Genomic DNA, 21,405 nt, shown 5'->3' with positions numbered 1-21,405 from the left:
TCATCCGGGTTCTTTTCTCGCCACCCCCCCACAGCGCTCATTGGCTAGAGCGCCCGTCAGTCACTCTTAGTCCCGCCTTCATCCGGGTATTTTTCCCGCCGCCCCCCCACAGCGCCCATTGGCTAGAGCGCCCGTCAGTCACTCTTAGTCCCGCCTAGCTTCCGCTTTATTTTCCCACCGCCCCCCCCCAGCGCTCATTGGCTAGGGCTCCCGTCAGTCACTCTTAGTCCCGCCTTCATTCGGGTATTTTTCACACCGCCCCCCCACAGCGCCCATTGGCTAGAGCGCCCGTCAGTCACTCTTAGACCCGCCTAGCTTCCGCTTTATTTTCCCACCGCCCCCCCACAGCGCCCATTGGCTAGAGCGCCCGTCAGTCACTCTTAGACCCGCCTAGCTTCCGCTTTATTTTTCCACCGCCCCCCCACAGCGCTCATTGGCTAGGGCGCCCGTCAGTCACTTTTAGACCCTCCTAGCATCCGGGTTCTTTTCCCACCGCCCCCCCACAGCGGCCATTGCCTGGAGCCCCCGTCAGTCACTCTTACCCCCACCTAGCTGTCGGTCTATTTTCCCACCGCCCCCCCCCCCCCCCCCCCCCCCCCCCCCCCCCCACAGCGGCCATTGGCTGGAGTCCCCGTCAGTCACTCTTACCCCCACCTAGCTGTCGGTCTATTTTCCCACCGCCCCCCCCCCCCCCCCCCCCCCCCCCCCCCCCCCACAGCGGCCATTGGCTGGAGTCCCCGTCAGTCACTTTTAGCTCCGCCTAGCTTTCGGTCTATTTTCCCCACTGCGGCCATTGGCTGGAGTGCCCGTCAATCACGCTTAGCTCCGCCTAGCTTTCGGTCTATTTTCCCCACTGCGGCCATTGGCTGGAGCACCCGTCACTCACTCGTAGCTCCGCCCAGCTGCTGGTTTATTTTCCCACCGCCCCCCCCCCCACAGCGTCCATTGGCTGGAGCGCCCGTCAGTCACTCTTAGCCCCGCCTAGCTTCCGGTCTATTTTCTCTCCCTCTCCCCCTCCCCACAGCGGCCATTGGCTCGATGCACCGTGTCAATACCACTGTAATTTGCTGTTACTGTGCTACAAAAAAGCTGTGACTGCCCAGTTCTGGAGAAGCAGCACTCCCGGACTTCATGTTGCATTAAGAGTAATGACTGAGAGAGCTGGAGCCCTCCTGGAATAGGGAACAGCGGGATTTATTGATGCACGTTCAACAGTGCAAGGAGAGCATGCATGTGCAAGACAAGTGGACCACTTGTTACCAAGACTGCTTTTCGTCAGGCAAGATCTTTGCTATCAGATGTAAGAACCATAATAGCAGATACATCGGAAGAAAATACTACACGTTATACAACTTGTCTCTAGAAAATAATGAAATATTCTAGACTATGATATTTTCTATAATCCATTCTCAAAAATTCCTGAGAAAAACAGGGTTTCAAGTCCTTTTTGTGGGAAGAAATGAGGAAAACATTGCAACACCTTCCCTCAGTAACAGCAGCAAAAAAGCCCAGCCACCGGGTGTAAGCTTTCCTCAGAAAGAAAAATCAGGTTAGAAACTGCATTTTTATTTTCATCTTACATACAAGATGAGTGCCTTTGTACTTTTAGTTTATTCTTGTTCTGTATTTTGCCACAGGTGCTACAAGAAGTGCAAACTACAAGATTAAGTTTTATAACTGATGTAATCTTCAGTCAGAGAAGCTACCTAAAGAAGTTTACAAAATTCCATTCACCAACACCTATCCAAACTTGTTTTGAATTAAAAAAATAAAATAAAATCATACAAACCAACCCAGGAACTCTCAACATGAGAATCTTTCCATTCAGCTTCAGTACTTACCATAAGCAAGTACTTACCATAAGCATCTTCATCTGGTTCTCCACTGCTAGCAGAGTACTGTTCGGTACACACTGTAGCCTAGTTGCTTATACATATTTACTGCAACCTGGTTTGATACCCTCACAAAGAGAGTGACGAAAAATCCATCCTTTCTGTGAAAAAAATCTCAAAATCACAGTAAGCAGCACCAAGTGAACATGTTTCTAAATAATAACCCATAACTTGTAATCAGATCAAGAGCAGGTCCGTTGATGCAGAACACTAATCCAACATGTCACGCTGTGATAACAGATGCCCTCCTTTGGCAAGGGACAAATCTAGTACAAATTTCATTTTATTTTTGTCATTGACCATTCCTTTACAGCCACTGCAGGTTCAGAATTATGACCTGAAAGAACAGGGCAAGCTGAACACCCACACAGGCCTCACAGCCATAAGAAATTATTTAAAAAAAAATAATCCACATTTTAGATTACACTGACTTAGGGACTGCCTCCTTCCAAGTGCATGGCCGGGGGGAGTGATGGAAACAGTCACAACTCGGCAGCTGCCCAACAGAAGACAACCCTTCTCCTAACAAGGCAATTTTTTTCAGAACGTAGTACTCCTTTCCGATCCTACTGACTGCAACTGGGCTGTGCCACCAGCACAAGAGAGGACATTCCCCCATGGGTTCATCTGATGCTAAATTAAACTTTCAGGAAGTACAAACACCCAAGCGCATGACAGTGAGCTAAGATACTGGTTGCCCTACAGAATTTTTCCAAGACTGCATGTGGGAATTGCATGGAGCTCATGATTATTGAACAAGTGTGTTTGAGGCCCTACATGAAGCAGTTGATGTTTCATGAAGCTCTTTTCTGTGAAGAAAAGGGCCTTTTACACAGTATCTCCGTTGGAATACAGGCTAATTCTTGCCCATCCTGGGAAGTCAGATTTCACAGAACCCTGAAATCTTACAGAACAAAGCAATGTTTTTAAATCTTCTCTAGCTACAGGGAATTTCAGTCAGTTAGAACATTACTTAAAATTCTGGGCATGCTTCATGCAAATCCAATACCTAAGCCATGAACAGGCATCTGTAGAAAGATTAGTTTAAAAGATAACTTTAATCTTTAAGTTTTAAAAGATAAATTTAAGGATACTACTCACTTTTCTGAAATTTCTTCCAGAAGTTCCATCTATTTAGCAACCAAACCCAGCCGTTGGAATTCTGGTGCAAGAGAGAGAGCAGTTAACATGTCCATGCCATTCTTCCCTAGCCACAGAGCCTTCTGCTTTACCCATTACTGTGAACACAGACAGAAATCAGCACAGCAGCATATTTAGAACAATACACCACACTCTCTACACCTTTAGCAAAACACCCCCCAGCATATAAATAAATGTTGGAAGGACTGTGGTAAAGGCTCACACAGGGATGTCTATGTTATGACTCGGTGCTTCAGCCACCACTACAAATGTCATTTTGCTATAGTGTTACAGTTGTTCCTTGACAGTGTAAAAAAAAAAAAAAAAAAGAAAAAGGCAAAAAACTGCCACAAATATTCTGAAAATCCCTGTTTCAGGCATGACTGCCAAATGCAAATTTTAAGGAATTCTTGTGAGTCTTTAGCTGAGCAGAATCCAGGATCTAACTAAAATAATGGAGGAATGGGGGGCTGGAAAGCCAAAACTATGTCACCATCCTGGAAACTGCTGGAGGCTTTTGGTGAACGTGGAGGAGCAGAGCCTGGGAAGCTTTGCCAACCTGGTAACAGAAGCCAAGGCCCTGTAAACACAGAATGTTTAAAGAAAAAAATCAAGGGGTGGGGTGGGGGGTGTTTTGAGTGTTTCTCTGTGCTTCTTCTCCTTTCTACACAGAGCCAAACCAGTGTTAGCTCACTAATGAATACTCACGCTTCTACACTTCTACATGGTACTCTTATAAACATCAGTCACTGCCAATAAGCAACTGATGTGGTAAGTACAGAGAAACCTTCTGTACAGCAAATGCTTTAAGCTTTACTGTGTTAAATAATTTATTTCCCTTAAAGACCCTTTATTCTGCTTCTCAAGGGAGGCCGGAGGCAGGGGGGGAAGGATCAAACAAACCAACGTTTCCATGCAGAGTGATTTCTGCAAAATACAAATATTCTACAGCAAATAAGCAACAAGACACCCAGTCCCAGAGCTTTCCCTTACAGGACAATGCCAAACGCAAGCTCAGCATTTTTACTTATGATGACTGAGTTCAGAGCTGAGCACACAGACTCAGGAGTACAGGCTGAGAAAGCTGCGGCTGTTCAGCCTGGAGAAGGCTGCATGGAGACCTCACAGCAGCCTTCCTGTATCTGAAGGGGGGCTACGGGGATGCTGTGGAGGAACTCTTCATTAGGGACTGCAGTGACAGGACAAAGGGTGATGGGTTAAAACTTAAACAGGGGAAGTTTAGACTGGATATAAGGAAGAAGTTCTTTACTGTAAGGGTGGTGAGGCACTGGAATGGGTTGCCCAGGGAGGTTGCAAATGCTCCATCCCCGGTGGTGTTCAAGGCCAGGTTGGACAGAGCCTTGGGTGACATGGTTTAGTGGGAGGTGTCCCTGCCCATGGCAGGGAGATTGGAACTGGATGATCTTAAGATTCTTTCCAACCCTAACTATTGTATGACTCTATGATTCTACGGTTACAGAAATGCTTGTACCTGTATATAACCTGCCACCACAGCCAAGAGCCCTTGCCAGGCTAGCAACACCAAACCAAAAACTGATGCTGTGAGTCCCACCTAATACCCTAAGAAAGGTATGAAACAGATAGATGCTATGCGACAGTCCTCTTCCCTGTTGGAAACAGTGAGGAGTAGGAGAAGCTCCTGCGTTATAACCCCCCAACATGCAGCACAGCGAGACGGCAGCGCCGGGACCCCGCACTCACTGTAACCCGTTAGCTCCTCGCCGGGCGCCTCGGCGACAATGAAGTACCCGGGACAGTGCGCCAGGTTCTGCAGGTAGAACGGGATCCCGTACTGAGCCTCCGTTCAGGAGCCAGCTGCGGCCTCCACCCAGCACGGAGAAGGATTCGGCCTCTGTCAGCGGGTCCGGGTTGCTGCAGGGTCACCGCGGCGCGGCCAGGCCCGCCCGCAGACCGGCGCCCCGAGCTCCCGAAGAGTATGAGGGAAGCCACGGCCGAGCGTGGCGGAGCGCGGGCACCGGGCGGGGGCTCTCAGCCGGGTGCGGCGGAGCGCGGCCGGGGCTCCCGTCCTGTTGAAGAGGAAGCGGTGGTCGCGGCTGAGTGCCCCGAGCGCCGCCACGATGCTGCTGCCGCCGGCCCAGGGCCTCTTCCGGCGCGGCAGCCGCAGAAGCGCAGCCCGAGGCGGAGGCTCGGGGCGCCTCGGGGGTGGGGGCCGCGCTCGGCGGCAGCGGTTTCAGGCAAGCGGAGCCGCCTCTGCTGCAGCCGCCGGTCGCGTTCCCTGACGCCCCGCCCTGCGCGGTCCTGGCCAGAGCTACAAGAGCGGCACCTGGCTCCATTTATTTGTGTTCACTCCGGCCTGGTCCGGGGGATGATGCCGTAAAGATGTAAAATACCATGGAGAAAGGAGAGAAGCTGGATTTTATTTAAACTGCTGCTGGTGGTATTTTACGGTTGTGCAGCATGTACTTTCTGTGAATTCACAATCCCCTAATGAAGTATTAACTTTTCTATTAAGCTTATTTTATTAGCAAGATTTAGAGATTAATTGCCTCCAGCTTTACTTCCTTGCCCATTCAGTTCTCTTCAAAAAGAAGGAGTAGTAAAGAGAGAACACCTCCACTGTTAAGTTTTTTTCGTGCATTTCAGTGTTTTGTAACATCAAATATTTTGCACTGGAGGCAATGAAAGAGCTTGTTTTTACAAGTCCAGATTCCGTACGAAGTTTTTCTGTTGTGGTTCCTGGCATTATGAGAAGTGTTTGCACAACACAGTGAATAAAATAGTCCAATTTTCAAAAGAATCAATTGCACAAGACAGACAAGAGGATTCTGCTGAGGTGGTTTGCGCAGGCATTTTACCTTTTTGCACTCTTTTTCCTTCATTTCATGCCTTAATTCTGAGTTTCTTAATACTGTGCCTCCCTGCTTGAGTTCTTCCCATCATATGAAAGCAGCAAAATTTTCTGTAGCACTTACTGTGAGTCTTAACTTCAGAAGAAATGGTTCGGCAGTCAAGATAAACACCTGCTTGCTTCTACTGACTGTTCAGGTCAAGCATGTTAACTAATGTTATTGCATCCTTCCTTTCCAGAGAATTTAAAGAGGGATAAGCAGCATAAAAACGCAGCAGCAGAGTCTACTGATACACAAAATATTCAAGTACAAACCATTTCTTAAGGAAAAAAAAAAAACCCACCCCCCAACCCACCCCAAAAACCACAGCACACAACATCCCAAATGAGGATTCAGTATTACAATGTATTATGTGCAAAACTCACCATTTACAAAATTATATACAAACGTGTGAAAGAGTTTCAGATACATGGCAAACTCACAAAAATGCTACACATCTCCCTATGTACAATACACATGCTGCTAGTGACATTTTTGTAATCATTGCCTTGTGTTACACTGCTCGCAGCAGACTTGGGGAGAACCCCATGTCTTTTTAAAGAGTAGCCCTAATTGACATGATGAGGGTCCACAGCATTACCCATGGCATTGGTTATCTTGGATAAACCTGTAGATTTATCCAAGATAAATCTAAGCTCTATAGAACATGAGCAGAACACACATTTTATCTTTGCATATGTAGGACTTACTTTCACATCTCACCTACTGAGTAACTTAGAACCATGAAATGCTACAACACATTCTTCAGTCCAAGAAACATTCTGATCTTGGTGACAGACTACACGAAACAGTTGAGGTGTCCTTCACCTTAATGATGTATTTAATCCTCTGCTAACATAAACAGTATCTGAGATAGGTGTTGTCACATCCATTTGCAAATCTACAATACTACTTACATAAAAGTTCCAACCTCCTTCACTTAGCCTGAACCAGCAGACTAACACATTTTAATCACAAATCATGTTTTCTACATTCTTTCTCTGCCCCTTCTCTATAACCTTTTATTTCAATTTCCTCTTCCAACACCCCAGTTCTGTCTAAAAACAATGCATATAAACAATAGTCCAGATAACAATACATCATATTCAGATAAAGGCACTGAAATTGCCAGTGCCAATGTTACAATCTTCTTACAGATAACAGGAGTTTTGTAAGAACTCTCCTGTTACAGGAAAAGATGAGAAACCACAAGACTTTTAATGCAATACTCTAAAACCAGCAAGAGATTTATTCTTGTATATTAAAATGTTAAAATCACATGCATAATTATAGAATACTTTATAGTTAAAAAAATATTTCAAAAACCAACCCTGACAGTTTACCTGCAACTGCTATAAAATTTCTATGATATATATATATATATATATAAAACCATGGTGATTCTGTAATTAAAAACTTAGGAAAGGATGCAATCATCCAGGTAATTAGGAGTTAACTGATGCCCTGCATCGGACAGTCTTGTCAATCTCATGCTGGTGAAACTGAGATCATACCAGCCAGTTTACTGAAATACTTGTCTAGCATACATATATTTAAAATCAAAATGACATTTGGCTAAAGGATGAGTGTAAGAAAATAGATTTTTGCACACTACAGCAAAAGACCTGCAAAGGGCCACAGTATAAGATGTTTCAAAAGAGTCCAGTACAAGAAATTCAACTTCACGGGCTGTTTACTGAAACACGCTGGTGGAATATTCTGCATAACTGGCCATATGCATGGTTTACATGGGGTTTTGTAAGCAATGCTGCAAGTGTCTGCGTGTGTTTTACTAGGCATTTATGGTTTTAGACATGTTTTATGTCCTAAGGAAGGCAGCCAAGAAAGATGTTTTCAACAGTTAACAAGGAACAGAAATTAAATGATGAGTTGCTGGTTTTAAGAAGCTGAGTCATCACTGTTTTGGAAAATGGCACCATATGGATCACAGTTAATGCGCTTGTAGACAAAGTGAAAGACCTGGGGCTGTGGACGGCTGTGCAACTCTGCCTTAATTTTCTGAGGGTAGGTATCCTCTGTCAGCTGCTGCCAGGTGTCGTCAACAAAAAGAAATAGGCTGTATTCTTCTGGATTGTCCACTTTAAACTTTTCAGCACAAAGCTGACATACATCTTCAGTAGTGATGTATGGTCTTACTAGCAAGGTTTTTCCTGTACAGCCACTGTTAACTTCCTGGAACGCAACACGAAGGTAGTTCTGTAGAATGAGAAAAAACAGACATCAAATTCAAAAAAAACAAACCATCTTCTGAAAGCTGAGAAGTCAGCAACAAACAGGAAATCTCTCCGTGTTCTAGGTGGGAAACACACTTCAGTGAGTCCTGGGCATTATAGCCACCTTGTGAATTGTGAGGTTGGTGGTAAAACCAGTCTGTAGTGGGCATATGAGAAATTCCTAAGATGACACTCTCCTTTCCTTGGCTTACCTTCTAACCCTGCAATGAAGAATGAACAGACACAACCCTAAAGCCACATGGAACAGGCCCGTGCTTTTAGTGTGACTTGATGTTTGGCCTTACTAGGAAACAAACCACTGTCAATCGAAATAAATGTCTGAGGCAGCACACCCAAGACATGAGGCTGCTGCTGCTGGTTAATGCTTCAGAACAGAAGATTCACACAGTACGTTAGTGAGAACGAAGAAGAAAAAAAATCCTCTGTCAGCAGCACACAAGGGTTTTGATCCAGAAGCTACTGCATGATAAACTGCACTCTTATGCTGCAACATGCAAAATGTAATCCATTCTCATGGGAAATTTTCATCATGTTAACAAGTGGCAATTTGCTGTCTAAACTTCATGTAACCGAGTTTCATGTCACAGCATTTTCTTTTTTAGAAGTAAGGCACAGAGGAATGCAGAAAGAAAATTCACTTTGCAACATTAGGATAAATGCATCTGATCTTGAGGCAAAAGCTGGATCTTTTTTCTTTGTTGGAACTGACACATGACCCCAACTGATAACATGGACAAATTCTAAATATGCCCTACAAGGAAATGCAGTTGTACCTTTAAAAGATCATTTAAAAAGTAAAATCAAAAGCAACAACTGGAAAAACAAAAAAAAAAAACACCACCTTTTGGACACATGAACAAGGCATCCTTCTGTCACGTGCTTTTCTTTAAAAGAGATTAACTGCAATGAAAGATTAAAAAGCAGTAAAATGAAAGAAGGTGTGGAAAAAAGGACAGTGAGAAAGACCTGCTTACTGACTGAGCTGGTACCTGTGTTTGTATGCTGAATAAATTAAGCATGCTAAATCACAATGGTAAAAATTCACATTTCCTAAAAATAAGCTGTTAAAAGCTAAGATTGAGAAGAGTGTTCATATGACTTAAGTTCCAAAGATTACTCTTTAATAAAGTTGGTTTCTGTGGGGTTTTTTGATAGCCTGTGGGCAAACACCAAAGCATTTATACCAGTGAGACTGAACCTGACAGAAGTAATATGTTTTTGTTACTCTGTGTGAAGAAATTATGAAAAAAATCAAGCCTAGACAAGACAAATCACACTACAATTTTAATTTCTAATGTAGCTAGCACACAGAAGACCTGGTTTTAAAATGCATGTGCTTTTAGATGGACAAGACTGCATCGAAGAGTGGATGAAGTTTGCAAAAATGCCTGTTACTCATATTCCAAGTATCAAACTTATGCAGTGTCAGAAAGTTGTATTTAATCATCATCAAAATATGGGGTTTTTTTGCTTTTCCATCCTTTTGAGGGAGGGAGGATGAAGGCCTTCCAGGGCCCCAAACCTGATAAGGTTGTGAGACTGCATCACAGAAATGCAGTGATCACATCCTGGTGCAAAGTGGGAAGACAAGTTGAGCTGAAGTTGTGTCACATGCTTCATTTCAGGACTGCTGTATGTGGAGAAAGCAGATGGAAAACTGTCATCCTGAGCAGTAAGCAAAATGCTTGAATTTGTGCCAAGCATAACCTGGAAGTGGTGTGATCTTACTGATTCAAGGCTCTCTTTTAAAGAGACATAAGAAGGAGAAGCACTGGACACACTTGGTGCCAGCTCTTCCCATGCCCCCCTGCATCTTCCCATATCCAGTTGTTCAGAGTTAGTTTGGCAGAAGTTCATTTGCTGAGGAAGAGAAGATGAAATGGAATACAAGATCCTGCTGAAAGAATCTTCTGTCATTTAGTTATCCAGCAGAAATACAAGGTGATGAGTTTTGCCAGAAGAAGTGTAGTGTTTTGCTAGAAAGAGCAAAGACTCAAGCTACTTGAATCTGACACCTAACTACCTGTAAGCACAATATAAAATGGATCACAGTAAGATGGACTAGCTTTGTGCACTGGCCATAGTCTGGAATTTCTGATAATCAGTTCTCCTCTTCCTAAGAGAGGCAAACTGCAGAAGACTGCTTCTTCTCCCACCTCATTCCTGTTCAGTGTTGTGCTGTAGTTGCTTGCATGGACACTGATAAAGCAGAATAAGCCTCAGCTGAAAGGCTTCATAATCTGATGATGACCCCACACCTTCATTTTTCAAGCTTTTAGCTACATCATATCTAATTGATGGTTGTCATTAGCATCCGTCAGCTTTGCCCTGTGGTATGAACTGTAAACAACTGAACACAAAAGAGTAAACCCTTCTCGAGTCCAACATCCTCCTTGCTTTGGTCCACAAGCTGGTGCATCTGAACAGACAGTCAACAGCATACTAATGAAAGACATGCAGGCCTGGTTTTAAGAGATGAAGCAATCCCAACTGTTTTGTTATTCTTCAGTTGAAGTTATTGCCCTACTCTGAAAGGGCAGTAAGAAATGGAAGAGAGGAAAAAAAAAAAAACAAACACAAACATGAAGACATGCACTGTATAGAACTCTGCTCCTTGCTTAAACTTTAAAACTGTAGGCAAGCTTTTCTCCCACCTTTCCTCTCTATTACCTGCTGTATGCCACCATTAGCTACTAGGAAGTTGTGCTGATTTACACCACTGGAAATCTGGATTTGTTCTTTTTTAACAGTAATACATACAAAGAAGCTGAATCTAACATATGATTCAGTTTGTCTCACTCTGCATGACTTAAATAGAAGTGAGAGTGGGAAAGCTTCATTATTTAGTGTTTTCTTCAGGCATTCATGATCAAGATCTATTATAATAAAGTGCCAAGCCTTCAAAACCTAAGAAAATTTGCCAGCCATATTCTCAGTACTGCTTCACTCCACTTGGAGCCCCAAAGGATTCATACCTCTCAAATGGGGATTTCCAACAAAACAATCATTCCCTGGTTTTTAATTCAGCCCTAAGCTCTACCTGAAAATCATCAACTGAAGGTATCGTCCTGTTAGTTGTCCTCCTCTTGTGCCATTGCCGGAGAGTATCTCTGGCTTCTGAACTTAGCAGTTGGGCAGCTTGTTCTTCCTGGAAGTTCTTGATCAGTGAAAGTGCTCCATAAGCGCTTGTCAAATAATAGCCTCCTGAGAAGGACAGAAAGGGAAAAACTTCTCAGAGTGGTCACAAAACCCCTGCTAGTTCTGACTGGTCAGTCAGAAGCACAGCTATTTCTTTATACACCCCCACACATACATTACTCAAAGTTCCTGTGCTCTATTGCCAAAACATTTATATGTAAGAAATCCCAGCTCACTGGCTTGCAAGATACTGGATGGCATGTTCTCAGCTGCTAAGACATGCAGCGACTGCTCCATATTATCAAGTGGTGCAATAGTGTCTTGAGTCCACTAGCGCTGGGATAGCTGGTTACTTAAATGAGTGGTGTCACTGCTTACTCCCCACTATTGTTACAAAGTTGAAACATGAGTTTTCTTCAAGAAAAAAACTTCCAAACACTAGTTTGTTTTCTTCCCAAGCTTCAAGTGGGGATGAAATTAAACAAGGTAAGACAATCTACTGCTGTTCAGGAAGTTAAAAGCAACCACCTTTAGGAGAAATAACGCAACAATAATGTATTATTTGTACCTTGGAAGTATTCTAAAGAGTGTCCCTTTTTTAAAAAATAAAGGAAGACTGTGCCTGTCACCTTTTTAGTGTTCCCCATAATGTCCAACTAGTTCAGGAGGTGACATGTACAGTCCTCCATACTTCACCTTTATTATATGATGGAGAACAAATTAAAGTCACAACAGAGTTACCCATGTACAAAAGAAGCTGCAGGTCACAAAGGAAAAGGAGTCTCAACAGGAGGTAATAGTCCTCAACAACCAGGAGAAACAACAAACATGCTGTTATTTGTTTCTCTCACTCTTCTTAAAGTAAACTATTTGAGTGGGAGTGTCCAATTAAGAGGCAGCACAGTCTCTTCATGGATTCTATGCTCACAATAGTATTTTCTGTATTACTGGTGGTATCTTCCGGGCCTTTAGTTCTGCAACAAGTTCAATATATAAAATACATGCAAGACCCATGAGACACACTGGACAATACATTACATTTGATCTGCACAACCCCAAACCACTAAACAATTTCTACTGCACAGTATAGTTCAGCTGGTGCCAAAGACAGGGCCAGCCAATAGACAAGACTTCTTTTGCTGCATTAAAACCAACATGACTTAATAGTCCAGTAAATGTTTCTGCCCTTCAAGCACATTAATAATCTCCAGCTTCCATCTCAACTATTTTCCTAAGATTCTCAAACAATGCACTAGAGGATGCTCTGTACACAAAGCAGGGAACAGACTAGTGCCAAATTGGAGGAGTCCTGGCACAGTTCTCTCGTGCATACAAACACATAAAAGGATACAGCAATTTCAGCAAGCCAAGAGATAGCAGGAATGGGAAACATACACATATACTTAAACTCACAGATGAGCTTGGTCATAAGAACCTTTATACTTCCTCATAAACTGGTAGATTCTGAGGCCTACCAAGAACTTGCAGAATGCCTCTTTGTTAAAAACACCACCTTGAAAACAGAAAGAAGGGAGATTTCCTGGCCTCTAGTGGACTTCAGCCATCGTTCAAGAGTGCCTTAGGAAACATATTCCTAGGGCTCATAAAAATACTTTGTGAGAAGCAAACAGTGGGAAGAAGCAATCATTAAGGGGGTCAATATTCTCAAAAGCACTTTCCCCATAGGGGCAGAGAATTCCCCCAGAAATTTTTACAAAGCACTTAAACCAAGTCCCATTACTTGTCTCACAGTTTAACTGCATGCTGTGGCTCTATAAATACTCTCAGGATATTTTCATGCACAGAAGATAACCACGTGTGGCACCTGCACAGTGTATGTGTTTGCTTGCTGTCATGATGCCTCTATTTTAGACTCCCTTTGAAAGGATTTCTACTCAAACAAGGTTAACAGCAACTGTGCTATGAGGAAGAATTCCCCCTTCCCTAGTCCTTCACTCAATTCTAATAAATATAAATAAACAATTACCTTCTCCATGCAGCAGAGATGGATCCAGCAATTCCATCATATATTCAATTTCAGTATCCAGTTCCAGCATATCACACTGGGCTAGTACATATGTCAACACAGGCAAGAAATCATCTGCTCCATACAGCCTTCCTGGGTTGAAGAGAACACAGACAGTGACAGAGAAACCATAACCTTTTACCTCTTTCAGTGTTTGAAAGGAAAGTATTACTTTGCCATCTTCATTGACCAGTACGTTTTATTCTAGTACGTATTACTCTAGAGCCTCCTGTTACTGATGTGCAGAAAAGAGAACATCATTTGACACTCACCGGACAGGACTCTAACACCAGCTTCATCTTGTACTTCTAACTAGCACAAATCTGATGAAGCACACCTTGTGGCATGCAAGGGAATTTAAAGACTGGGCTCACCTTGGCATCAGCTCAACTGGTGAGCTCATACAAGGCTGCGGCTGCCATGCCTGTCTGATTTGACCTCCACCTGCACTTCTGTCACTGGCTAAGAAGTGTGATGAATAGGCTTTTTTGCCTTTTTTTTTTTTTTTTAACACATGCAGGGATGACATCCACTTTCTGGAAGGATCCAGCCACATATACCAGTTTCTAGGTCTGAATCCCAGCAGAAAAGCCTGAATATAAAAGCCTATTACATTTGACATGAAAACTCAGCTCATTTCTGTGACAGAGCATAGTTAGAAACACCAGTGAGCAAAGCCTTATGTAATTCACAACTAGCCAGTGAAGCCCCATCAGCAATGGTGGCACACAGCTGCACATAGGGACTGTGCTGTACCTAGGTCTGTCTCACTCCTACCGCCTTTACTGCATTTAAACTTTCTGTTTAGAAAATACATGGCCGGATCTCTGGGTCTGTCCAAATTGTGTTCATTGTGTAACTGGTGTGATGGTCACTTTAAACCATGAAAAGCAGGAGCCAACTTAAACTTTGGTGAAACTCCACATGACTGAGGGGCTGATATCTAAAGTTATAGTAGCTAAGGAGGTGAGGCATATCCTCCAGGTATTATATTACTATCTGGCTGTCAGACACTTAAACAGCTGCTGGGTCAATGCCATGTTTTCTAAACTTCATATGACAAAACAAGACAACCTAAGAACTATTTACCACATCTTAGCCCAAGCCCCGCAGTGAAACAGTTAACTGGCAGCAGCCTCGCAACACATTTCTTCTGTATGTTGGAATCACCTTACTCAATGAAGTAAAATGATGTGGATTCCTATATCCATTTTAAACCACAGGATTTTGCACAGAAATAACAAGCTGGGCAGGTGCTTGGACCTGAATCTTGCGAAAGAGCCCTGGGTTCTTCAACCACAAGCTTTCACCGTTCATCTCCAATCTCAAAAGAAAGGTGGCATCTTGACCAGCCTTGGACCCAGCTGCATAATCCAGTGCCCACTTAGGAACAAAACTGCCAACCACCTGAAGCAGCTTATACTTGCTTAAGGGAAACACACCTTCCATAACCACCAGCATTGCTTCACCTCAGCTCCTGACCTGCCACAGCAGCGTATGGTCAGATGTCAGGCAACAGGGCTGCACCTATGAATTCATGCCATGTGGCACAGCATTTTAATTGTGCCACTGAGTACTCAGCAGGTCTCGACTAGTCTGTAGTTCCATTCCATTATATAGGTTTCAAGGTCAGGTTTGGATGCTTGCTACATAGAAATTATTTCTGTTCCAAAACCAGGAAAGAAGGTGTCCAAATGAAGACATTCAGAGGCACAGCAAGCCAAAAGTACTGGATCAGAGGCTGCTTTCCTTCACCTATTAACATAGAGCCTTTTAGTTTTCATGTTGCATACAACTTACAGAATAACTATGGCTAACTATGGGATGTTAGCTCTGTTAACATTTCCAGAAAAATACTAATTTAGTACCGGTGTCAAATTCCAGGCTCACAGGACAACAGCCAACTTCAGAAGCCTACAGTTAAACAAAACTATTTTTTTTTTCAAACTGCCTCACACCTCCTCTTCTCACTGAATTTGTAAAATGTGCTGCCAGGTGCATCAGAGAGGCCAGGAAAGAAGCAGAGAGAAAGAATCCCTCTCAAAAGGGCACGGAGGTGCCACAAGAGCTCCAGGATAAGGAGACATATCTGCAGAATCAGGTGATTTCTTCCACCAAAAGACGACCCCAGGTTTGGAATATTGGTGAACTTGAACCACGAGAAGCATCATACCTGAGTTATTCTCCATAACAGTGTAAATCAATTTGCAAACTCGCAGCAGCAGCATGACTTTTTTTTCAGGTGAATACATTTTCTGCATGGTCATGAACTTGACTTTAATCTTTTCAATGTCCACAAAGTCTGGTGTTGGAACAAACACACCCAGTTCCTGAGGATTCCTCTGCCGCACCAACTGCAGGTTTTCCTTTAGCTGTTTCCAAGAACCATCTGCTGTATGAAACTCTTTCAACATTGCTTCAATATGGCTCTTCAATGGCTTCAGAATGCACTTATGCATGGCCTTCTCCAGGACAACATCTGCAATGAGAAAACAGCTGATGTACTCTAGAGCAGAGCCAGTACTAATATAACCATTCCCAAAAGAGACACTGTAGAGCAAAACCTACTTGCTATGGCCTGTTTATTATACAAGCTGAGTTTCCAGATGTTTGGTAAGATGAAAACAAAAGGCAGAACAGAATCTGTATTTAATTTTCATTTATGACAATGTGGTAAATACAAAAAGCCTCCACAAAGACAGAGCACAGACTGGCACAAAAATACCACACCCCCCCACCCCCCCCAACAAAACAAAACAAACAAACAAAAAACAACAAACAAGAAAAAAAACACCCAGGAAAAAAAAAAGGCACACTGCAGCCCCAGTTAACTTTGTCTTTTGTTGCCCAGAAGTCTTTGAGTTCGATGTTACTTTTGAGTTTAGACTTTAACTCCCAAACTTAAACACAGTTAAAACCATAACTTTGTCTGCTTTGGCATGAAAGCCCATTCTTTTTGCATAGTTTCCATCAGAAACTATAACTCAGCCAAGGTCTCCCAAAACTTGGCTCAGTTTCATCAAGATCTTTATGAAGTTAGACAGATTATGGGCTTTAAACTATAACTGAAAACCAAGCTGTGTTTGTCCAGCTTCGGATTTCATTACGCAAGCTTATATACAGCTTTGTCATCAGGTTTGAGGTTCTTTGTTTGGCAATAGTGTGCACGTGGCACAGTAAGCACTAACTTAGGGTTATTTTTTTATTTATTCTTGTTCTACTTAAGTTTCTCTTTATCAGTCATTCTCCATTTTCAAAGTATGGACCACATCAACAGAGAAAGGTCTTTGCTAAAAGTTTTCTCTGCAAACCTTGACTTTGTAAGTTAATTTCTTCTCCCACTCAGTGTGCGTGTGTCAATATAGCTTACATTGATAATTAGCTGACATCACTTATTTGTACCACAGCAAACTGCCTCCCGCATAAAGGAAACTGGGGACCACTCAGCCTGGCCAGTGCACTAACACCTGGATAGTGGGACAGGACCATAGCCTAGCGCAGGCAGATGCACTAAGAGAGCACAGGGACCAAGAGAAGGATGAAGAGAGACTGGGTCACTGCTACATCGTGTGTTTATACAAGCCAGCACCAGACATTCCTGCTACTAGTGGCAACTCATTACTGTGTCATCAAACCTCACGCCCTTTCCAGGTTTGCTGCCTGTTCTGATGTATTTGCCTTTGACCACAGTACCTGTCTTCTCTCTCTTCACCCCTCTTCTTTTTTAATTGCAGACTATTTCTAAGGCTTTTGCTTTACACCCCCCCCCCAACCCACCCCACCCCACCCCACCCCCCCCTCAGTTTCATTGCTTTTGCTTTATGCCTTCATTTATTTTATCTTTGTGTTCAGCTGTTTTGCCTTTTGGGTCTTCACACCTCTTTTCCATACAAACCAGCTCTTCACACACTCCTCTTTTTACGGTCTCTTTGTTTCATGTGTAGTGTTTACTCTGTGTTTGTCTGACATGCAATTCCCAAATGTCCAACTCTATTGGGAGTTCCCATCTCTTCTATCCCAATTGTGCTGGGGCTTCTGTAGCTCTTCTTGCTAATTCCCCCTCCCAAGACTCTTAACAGCAAAAGCTGTGTTTGCTTTATTCCAGGATGCTTTAAACACATTTGGGCGCTCTCTCACAGTGGAGAAAGCTGCTGGAAAGGAGACAGTGACTGTGAGGAGCAGCATTTGCTCTCTGATTTTCTGGATTTCCCTATGGCCACCAGAAGCATAACCAGTCTGACACATATTCCTGATGGCCTGTTACACAGCATGAAGGCTGGATCCAGCCTCCCACCACACCAGAGCTGCTAGTTAATGTAAGTGGCAACATTTCAAACAACTGATCGTTACCTATGATACATGTTAGAGCCAGACAGTCGCCACTGATAGCACTTCCAGACCCAGTCAGGAAAGCAGAAGCTTCACCCTTCTATGCAGTGACAGAAACTGCCTCTCCCCACCATCAAAGCCATCTCTAGAGCTATGGGGAGGAAATATTTTTCCACTAAGAAGGCAGCAGGCATCTCCCCCATGGATATTGCAGCCTGCAGCATTGCTCGCAGGCACACGCACTTCCTGGCTCGGGGTTGGCCTCACTGATGACACTTTTTTTTTTTAACAATTCAGCCTACTTCATTTATTTCTACTGCCTGTTCAGTCTTTTAAATAACAAAACCATGAAACACCTCTGCAGTTTGCATTTCAACTGCCTGCTCTCATTGAAGTCAAAATTAAAGCATTTGGTGCTGCCAAACATTACATGAAGTGAGAGAGCTCTCTATCCCCATGAAATTTTAACTCCCACAGGCTTCCACTGGAAGTTCTGCATATGAATAGCTAGTGTCAGCTGTCCTTTGCTTCAATAAAGTTGGGTCACCATCACATTTGGTCACAGGAGGCTCAATAAATTGAGAGAGGATCCTCAGAGCCCCTGGTCTGATGACAGAGCACCTAGCCTGGGATGGGAGATGTGAATATTCAGTACGCTTCCATGACTGACCCCGTACAGGCTCCAGGATGGAGCTGGTTCAGCTGGAGCCTGCAGTATCAGTATGGAAAGAGCTGCAGAAGCAGTCCATCCCCAGAGGCTACAGGAACCGACTGCTGCTGGGAGGGAAAATACTTCCACAGACACCCAGTCCTTGGCTGGGGCCAGGATTGTTATCTGCAGCCACTTCGCTGCTCGGGTAGGGCTGGGTACTGGTTGGCAGGTGGTGAGCAATTGTACTGGGCATCACTTGTGTTTCTTGTTTTGTTTGTTGAGGGTTTTTTCCTTTCTCCTTTTAGTTTTATATTCTCTCCCCTTGTTATTTCCCTTATCATTATTGGTGGTAGCAGTAGTGGTTTTGTATTATACCTCAGTTACGGGACTGTTCTTATCTCAACCCGTGGGGTTTACACTCTTTCCATTCTCCTCCCCACCCCTCTGGGAGCAGGGGGGAAGAAGAGGGGGACTGAGCTGGGCTTAAACTGTGACACCATAGGGTAAGTTAGTGCCACTCCCAGTTTCTCATGCAGATGAATCACACGGATTTTTATGGCTGCGAGAGGAGTTCTTTCATATTTGCAATTCATCATAGGCTCCAAAAGCAGTGCCTGGAAATTGCCTTGAAATTTTACTTGATCACATTCCACATTTTCTCTGGGAACTTCAATAGATTTGAAGGAGCACAGAGGAAGAGAGCAGGTAACTCATACAGCTGTGCTCAAAGCTGTGCACAGGGCCCAAGAACTTACAGCTGAAGGCTGTTCTTAATAGTTTCTGTGCTGTTAACATGATCGGGTAAATAAAAATAGGATGGGATATTTCTCAAAGCATCATTCAGTACTGTTCAGCGACTATATCACAGCTAGCAAGAGACAAGCGAAATAAATGACATTTGGCCCTGACTCCAAAGAGATACAAACTGCCTTGGCTTGGTAAGGGTAGACTGAGAGCACTGTAATTTTAATGCAGCATGTTTGCACAAAACTACCCAGCAAACAAGGAAGTGACTGAGATATGAAGCTATGACAGCGTTTGGGGGTTTGTTTGCTGCTGTTTAAGAAAAAAGAAAAAAAACAACAAACCAAACCAACCAACCAAAAAACCAAAACCAAAACCTTTTCTTCTCCCTTATGAATTCTTGGCACAGACACAAGGACCAGAGTTCTGCCTCAAAAAAAACTGCAGATTCTAGTAAGCTGACAAGGCCAGCAACAGAGCAAGATTGATAAGGACTGGACTTCTTTTGTTTTTTTACTGTCAGTAACAACACCCATACGTATCCTAATTAATATAAAACCTGTGTAAATATTTATACTATAATTAAAACCTGTAAGGACAGCATTTCTTGCAATCTGGATCTTAGACCAATATTCAGTGTCACAAGACACCAATAAGCATGTCTGGAATTAGATCATACAATTATTTACCCTTTCTTCTGAACTGCTATTACTGCCATTCAGAGGAAGGTGTTTCCAGATGTGAGTCCACAAAACAATTCCCAGCCAGCAGCAGATTTCACTGCTTAACTTGCCACCAAAAAAAAAAAGAGCATAGGATGGTCTCCCAGTTAAATCAGCATCCAAGTTGTGAATTGAGGACTGATCCTTAGCACTAACATCTCTGTACACTTCCCACATCCAAATCAGCAACTAAAATTCCTGTTTAATTCAGCATGCACAAAGTGCTTAATACTCCCAAACAGGCACTCTTCAGATTTATTTTTAATTGAATAACATTTCAGCTGAGCACCATGTAGTGTTCCTGAAATGATTTTTATAATTAGCCTCTAGCCTCAAAATGGGAACTGGAAATGCTTTGATAAATGAATTGCAAAGGCCAGCCAGCTAGTTTCGTTGTGACTTGTGGAAACACATCTGCATCCTGTGCTGACATGCTGTTTTGTTTTGCTGCTAACCACATAAGTCTGCATCTAGAGAGGACACGTGAGTCATAGCCAGTGTCCTTATGCAGCCTCTTCACAGCCCTCGCTGGCTGAAATCACAGGCACGCTCTCACCTTCTCCAGGCTGACAGTTCACCTGTTACCAACTGCTGTTGCACCACTGAGATTACCTTTCAGATTCCATCCCTGGATTTACAAACTCACTTTCTCATCTACAATGGCCAAACCACTCATTAGTAAAAGAAGGGCTCAGTAAAAAAGAGACTGAGCAAGCCTGGGAACAATCATAAAAAGGCACAGTACTGTGCAAGTAAGATTGCCTGGGCACTGTTTTGGAATACCACAGTGTATTCATGCAGGACACCTGACTACATTGCATTTCCTTTGTTTTGGATTTTCCTAATATCTATCATTTTCATATATTGGCATGACTGATATAAATCTACTTTAAGATAGCTCATGTCAGGATGGCCAAGTGTCCCATTCTGGGTGGATGTCTACAGTGGCACATGATGCAGAGAAGGGCATCTCCTCCAAAGCAGCAAGACTTAAAAGTTAAAACCTCACACAACCCACATTCTTTGATAATTCGCACAACCCTGAAAACAGTGGATTGAGGTGGGTGATGGATGGGCAGCAGTAACAGAAGCTAAGCAACTAGGGAATAAAAGCCTCTTAGGGTAAACCTCCCTTCATTTTTGCTAAATAAAGCATACAAATGAAGCACAGAAATATCTGTGCTAGGTTTTCTTTGCTTTAATCATGTGTGGGTTAATTAAAACTCATGCTACGCCTATGTGGCAAACACGTCTTCTCTTGAAGAAGTAGTACTAAAGGAGCAGGGAATAAGTCACAAAGGAAATCAAAGGGATGCTCAGGAAAGGGAGAATCAAAACCTCTGCTTCTGCTTAGTGCTTTTACCAACCGCTTCTTATTTGCCCTATCCCCCCACTTACGTACTGAAAGGAAGAGTGCTCAGGGTCACATTGGTCAGCCTCAATTCAACACAAAAAGATACTAGGATGTACAACAGGATAGGGGGACAGGACACCAAAACAAATGTACAAGCACCTAAAAAGTAACACAGTGCTAAAAACCAGCCAACATTGAGTTTTTCAAGGAGAAATACTGGCATAGCATTCTTATTGCTTTAAGAGGGTAACTGGATCAGTTAAGAGAAGGGATCAGAGGGCAG

General features: G+C 43.3%; 2 protein-coding genes across 5 annotated transcripts in view; both read right to left on the bottom strand.

Annotated features, from left to right (window-relative positions):
- Window positions 1–1,439: 1,439 nt before the first annotated feature.
- On the bottom strand, window positions 1,440–5,347 carry NAA20 (N-alpha-acetyltransferase 20, NatB catalytic subunit). Its single transcript, XM_061461798.1, is given in 6 exon segments — window positions 1,440–1,899; window positions 1,901–1,993; window positions 2,994–3,076; window positions 3,078–3,130; window positions 4,755–4,845; window positions 5,030–5,347. Coding segments are annotated over 6 exon segments (777 nt in total). The 3' UTR covers window positions 1,440–1,760.
- Window positions 5,348–6,256: 909 nt separating this feature from the next.
- The window catches only part of RIN2 (Ras and Rab interactor 2), an 81,191-nt gene continuing 66,042 nt past the window's right edge, over window positions 6,257–21,405 (bottom strand). For all 4 annotated transcript variants that reach the window (XM_061461771.1, XM_061461770.1, XM_061461772.1 and 1 more), the window contains 4 exons: window positions 15,495–15,800; window positions 13,283–13,414; window positions 11,198–11,361; window positions 6,257–8,119 (listed from right to left, as the gene is read on the bottom strand). In XM_061461771.1, coding sequence (XP_061317755.1) covers window positions 7,802–8,119; window positions 11,198–11,361; window positions 13,283–13,414; window positions 15,495–15,800 — 920 coding nt within the window. In that variant the 3' untranslated portion in view covers window positions 6,257–7,801. The remainder of the gene's footprint in view (window positions 8,120–11,197; window positions 11,362–13,282; window positions 13,415–15,494; window positions 15,801–21,405) is intronic.

This window comes from Pezoporus flaviventris, unplaced genomic scaffold, assembly GCF_033815535.1.
Source record: "Pezoporus flaviventris isolate CSIRO_AGI_PZ_B2104156 unplaced genomic scaffold, CSIRO_AGI_Pfla_v1 ptg000031l, whole genome shotgun sequence".
Lineage (NCBI taxonomy): Eukaryota > Metazoa > Chordata > Aves > Psittaciformes > Psittacidae > Pezoporus > Pezoporus flaviventris.
The sequence above is the reverse complement of the archived record's forward strand: the minus strand, read 5'-3'. Positions and strand labels throughout refer to the sequence as shown.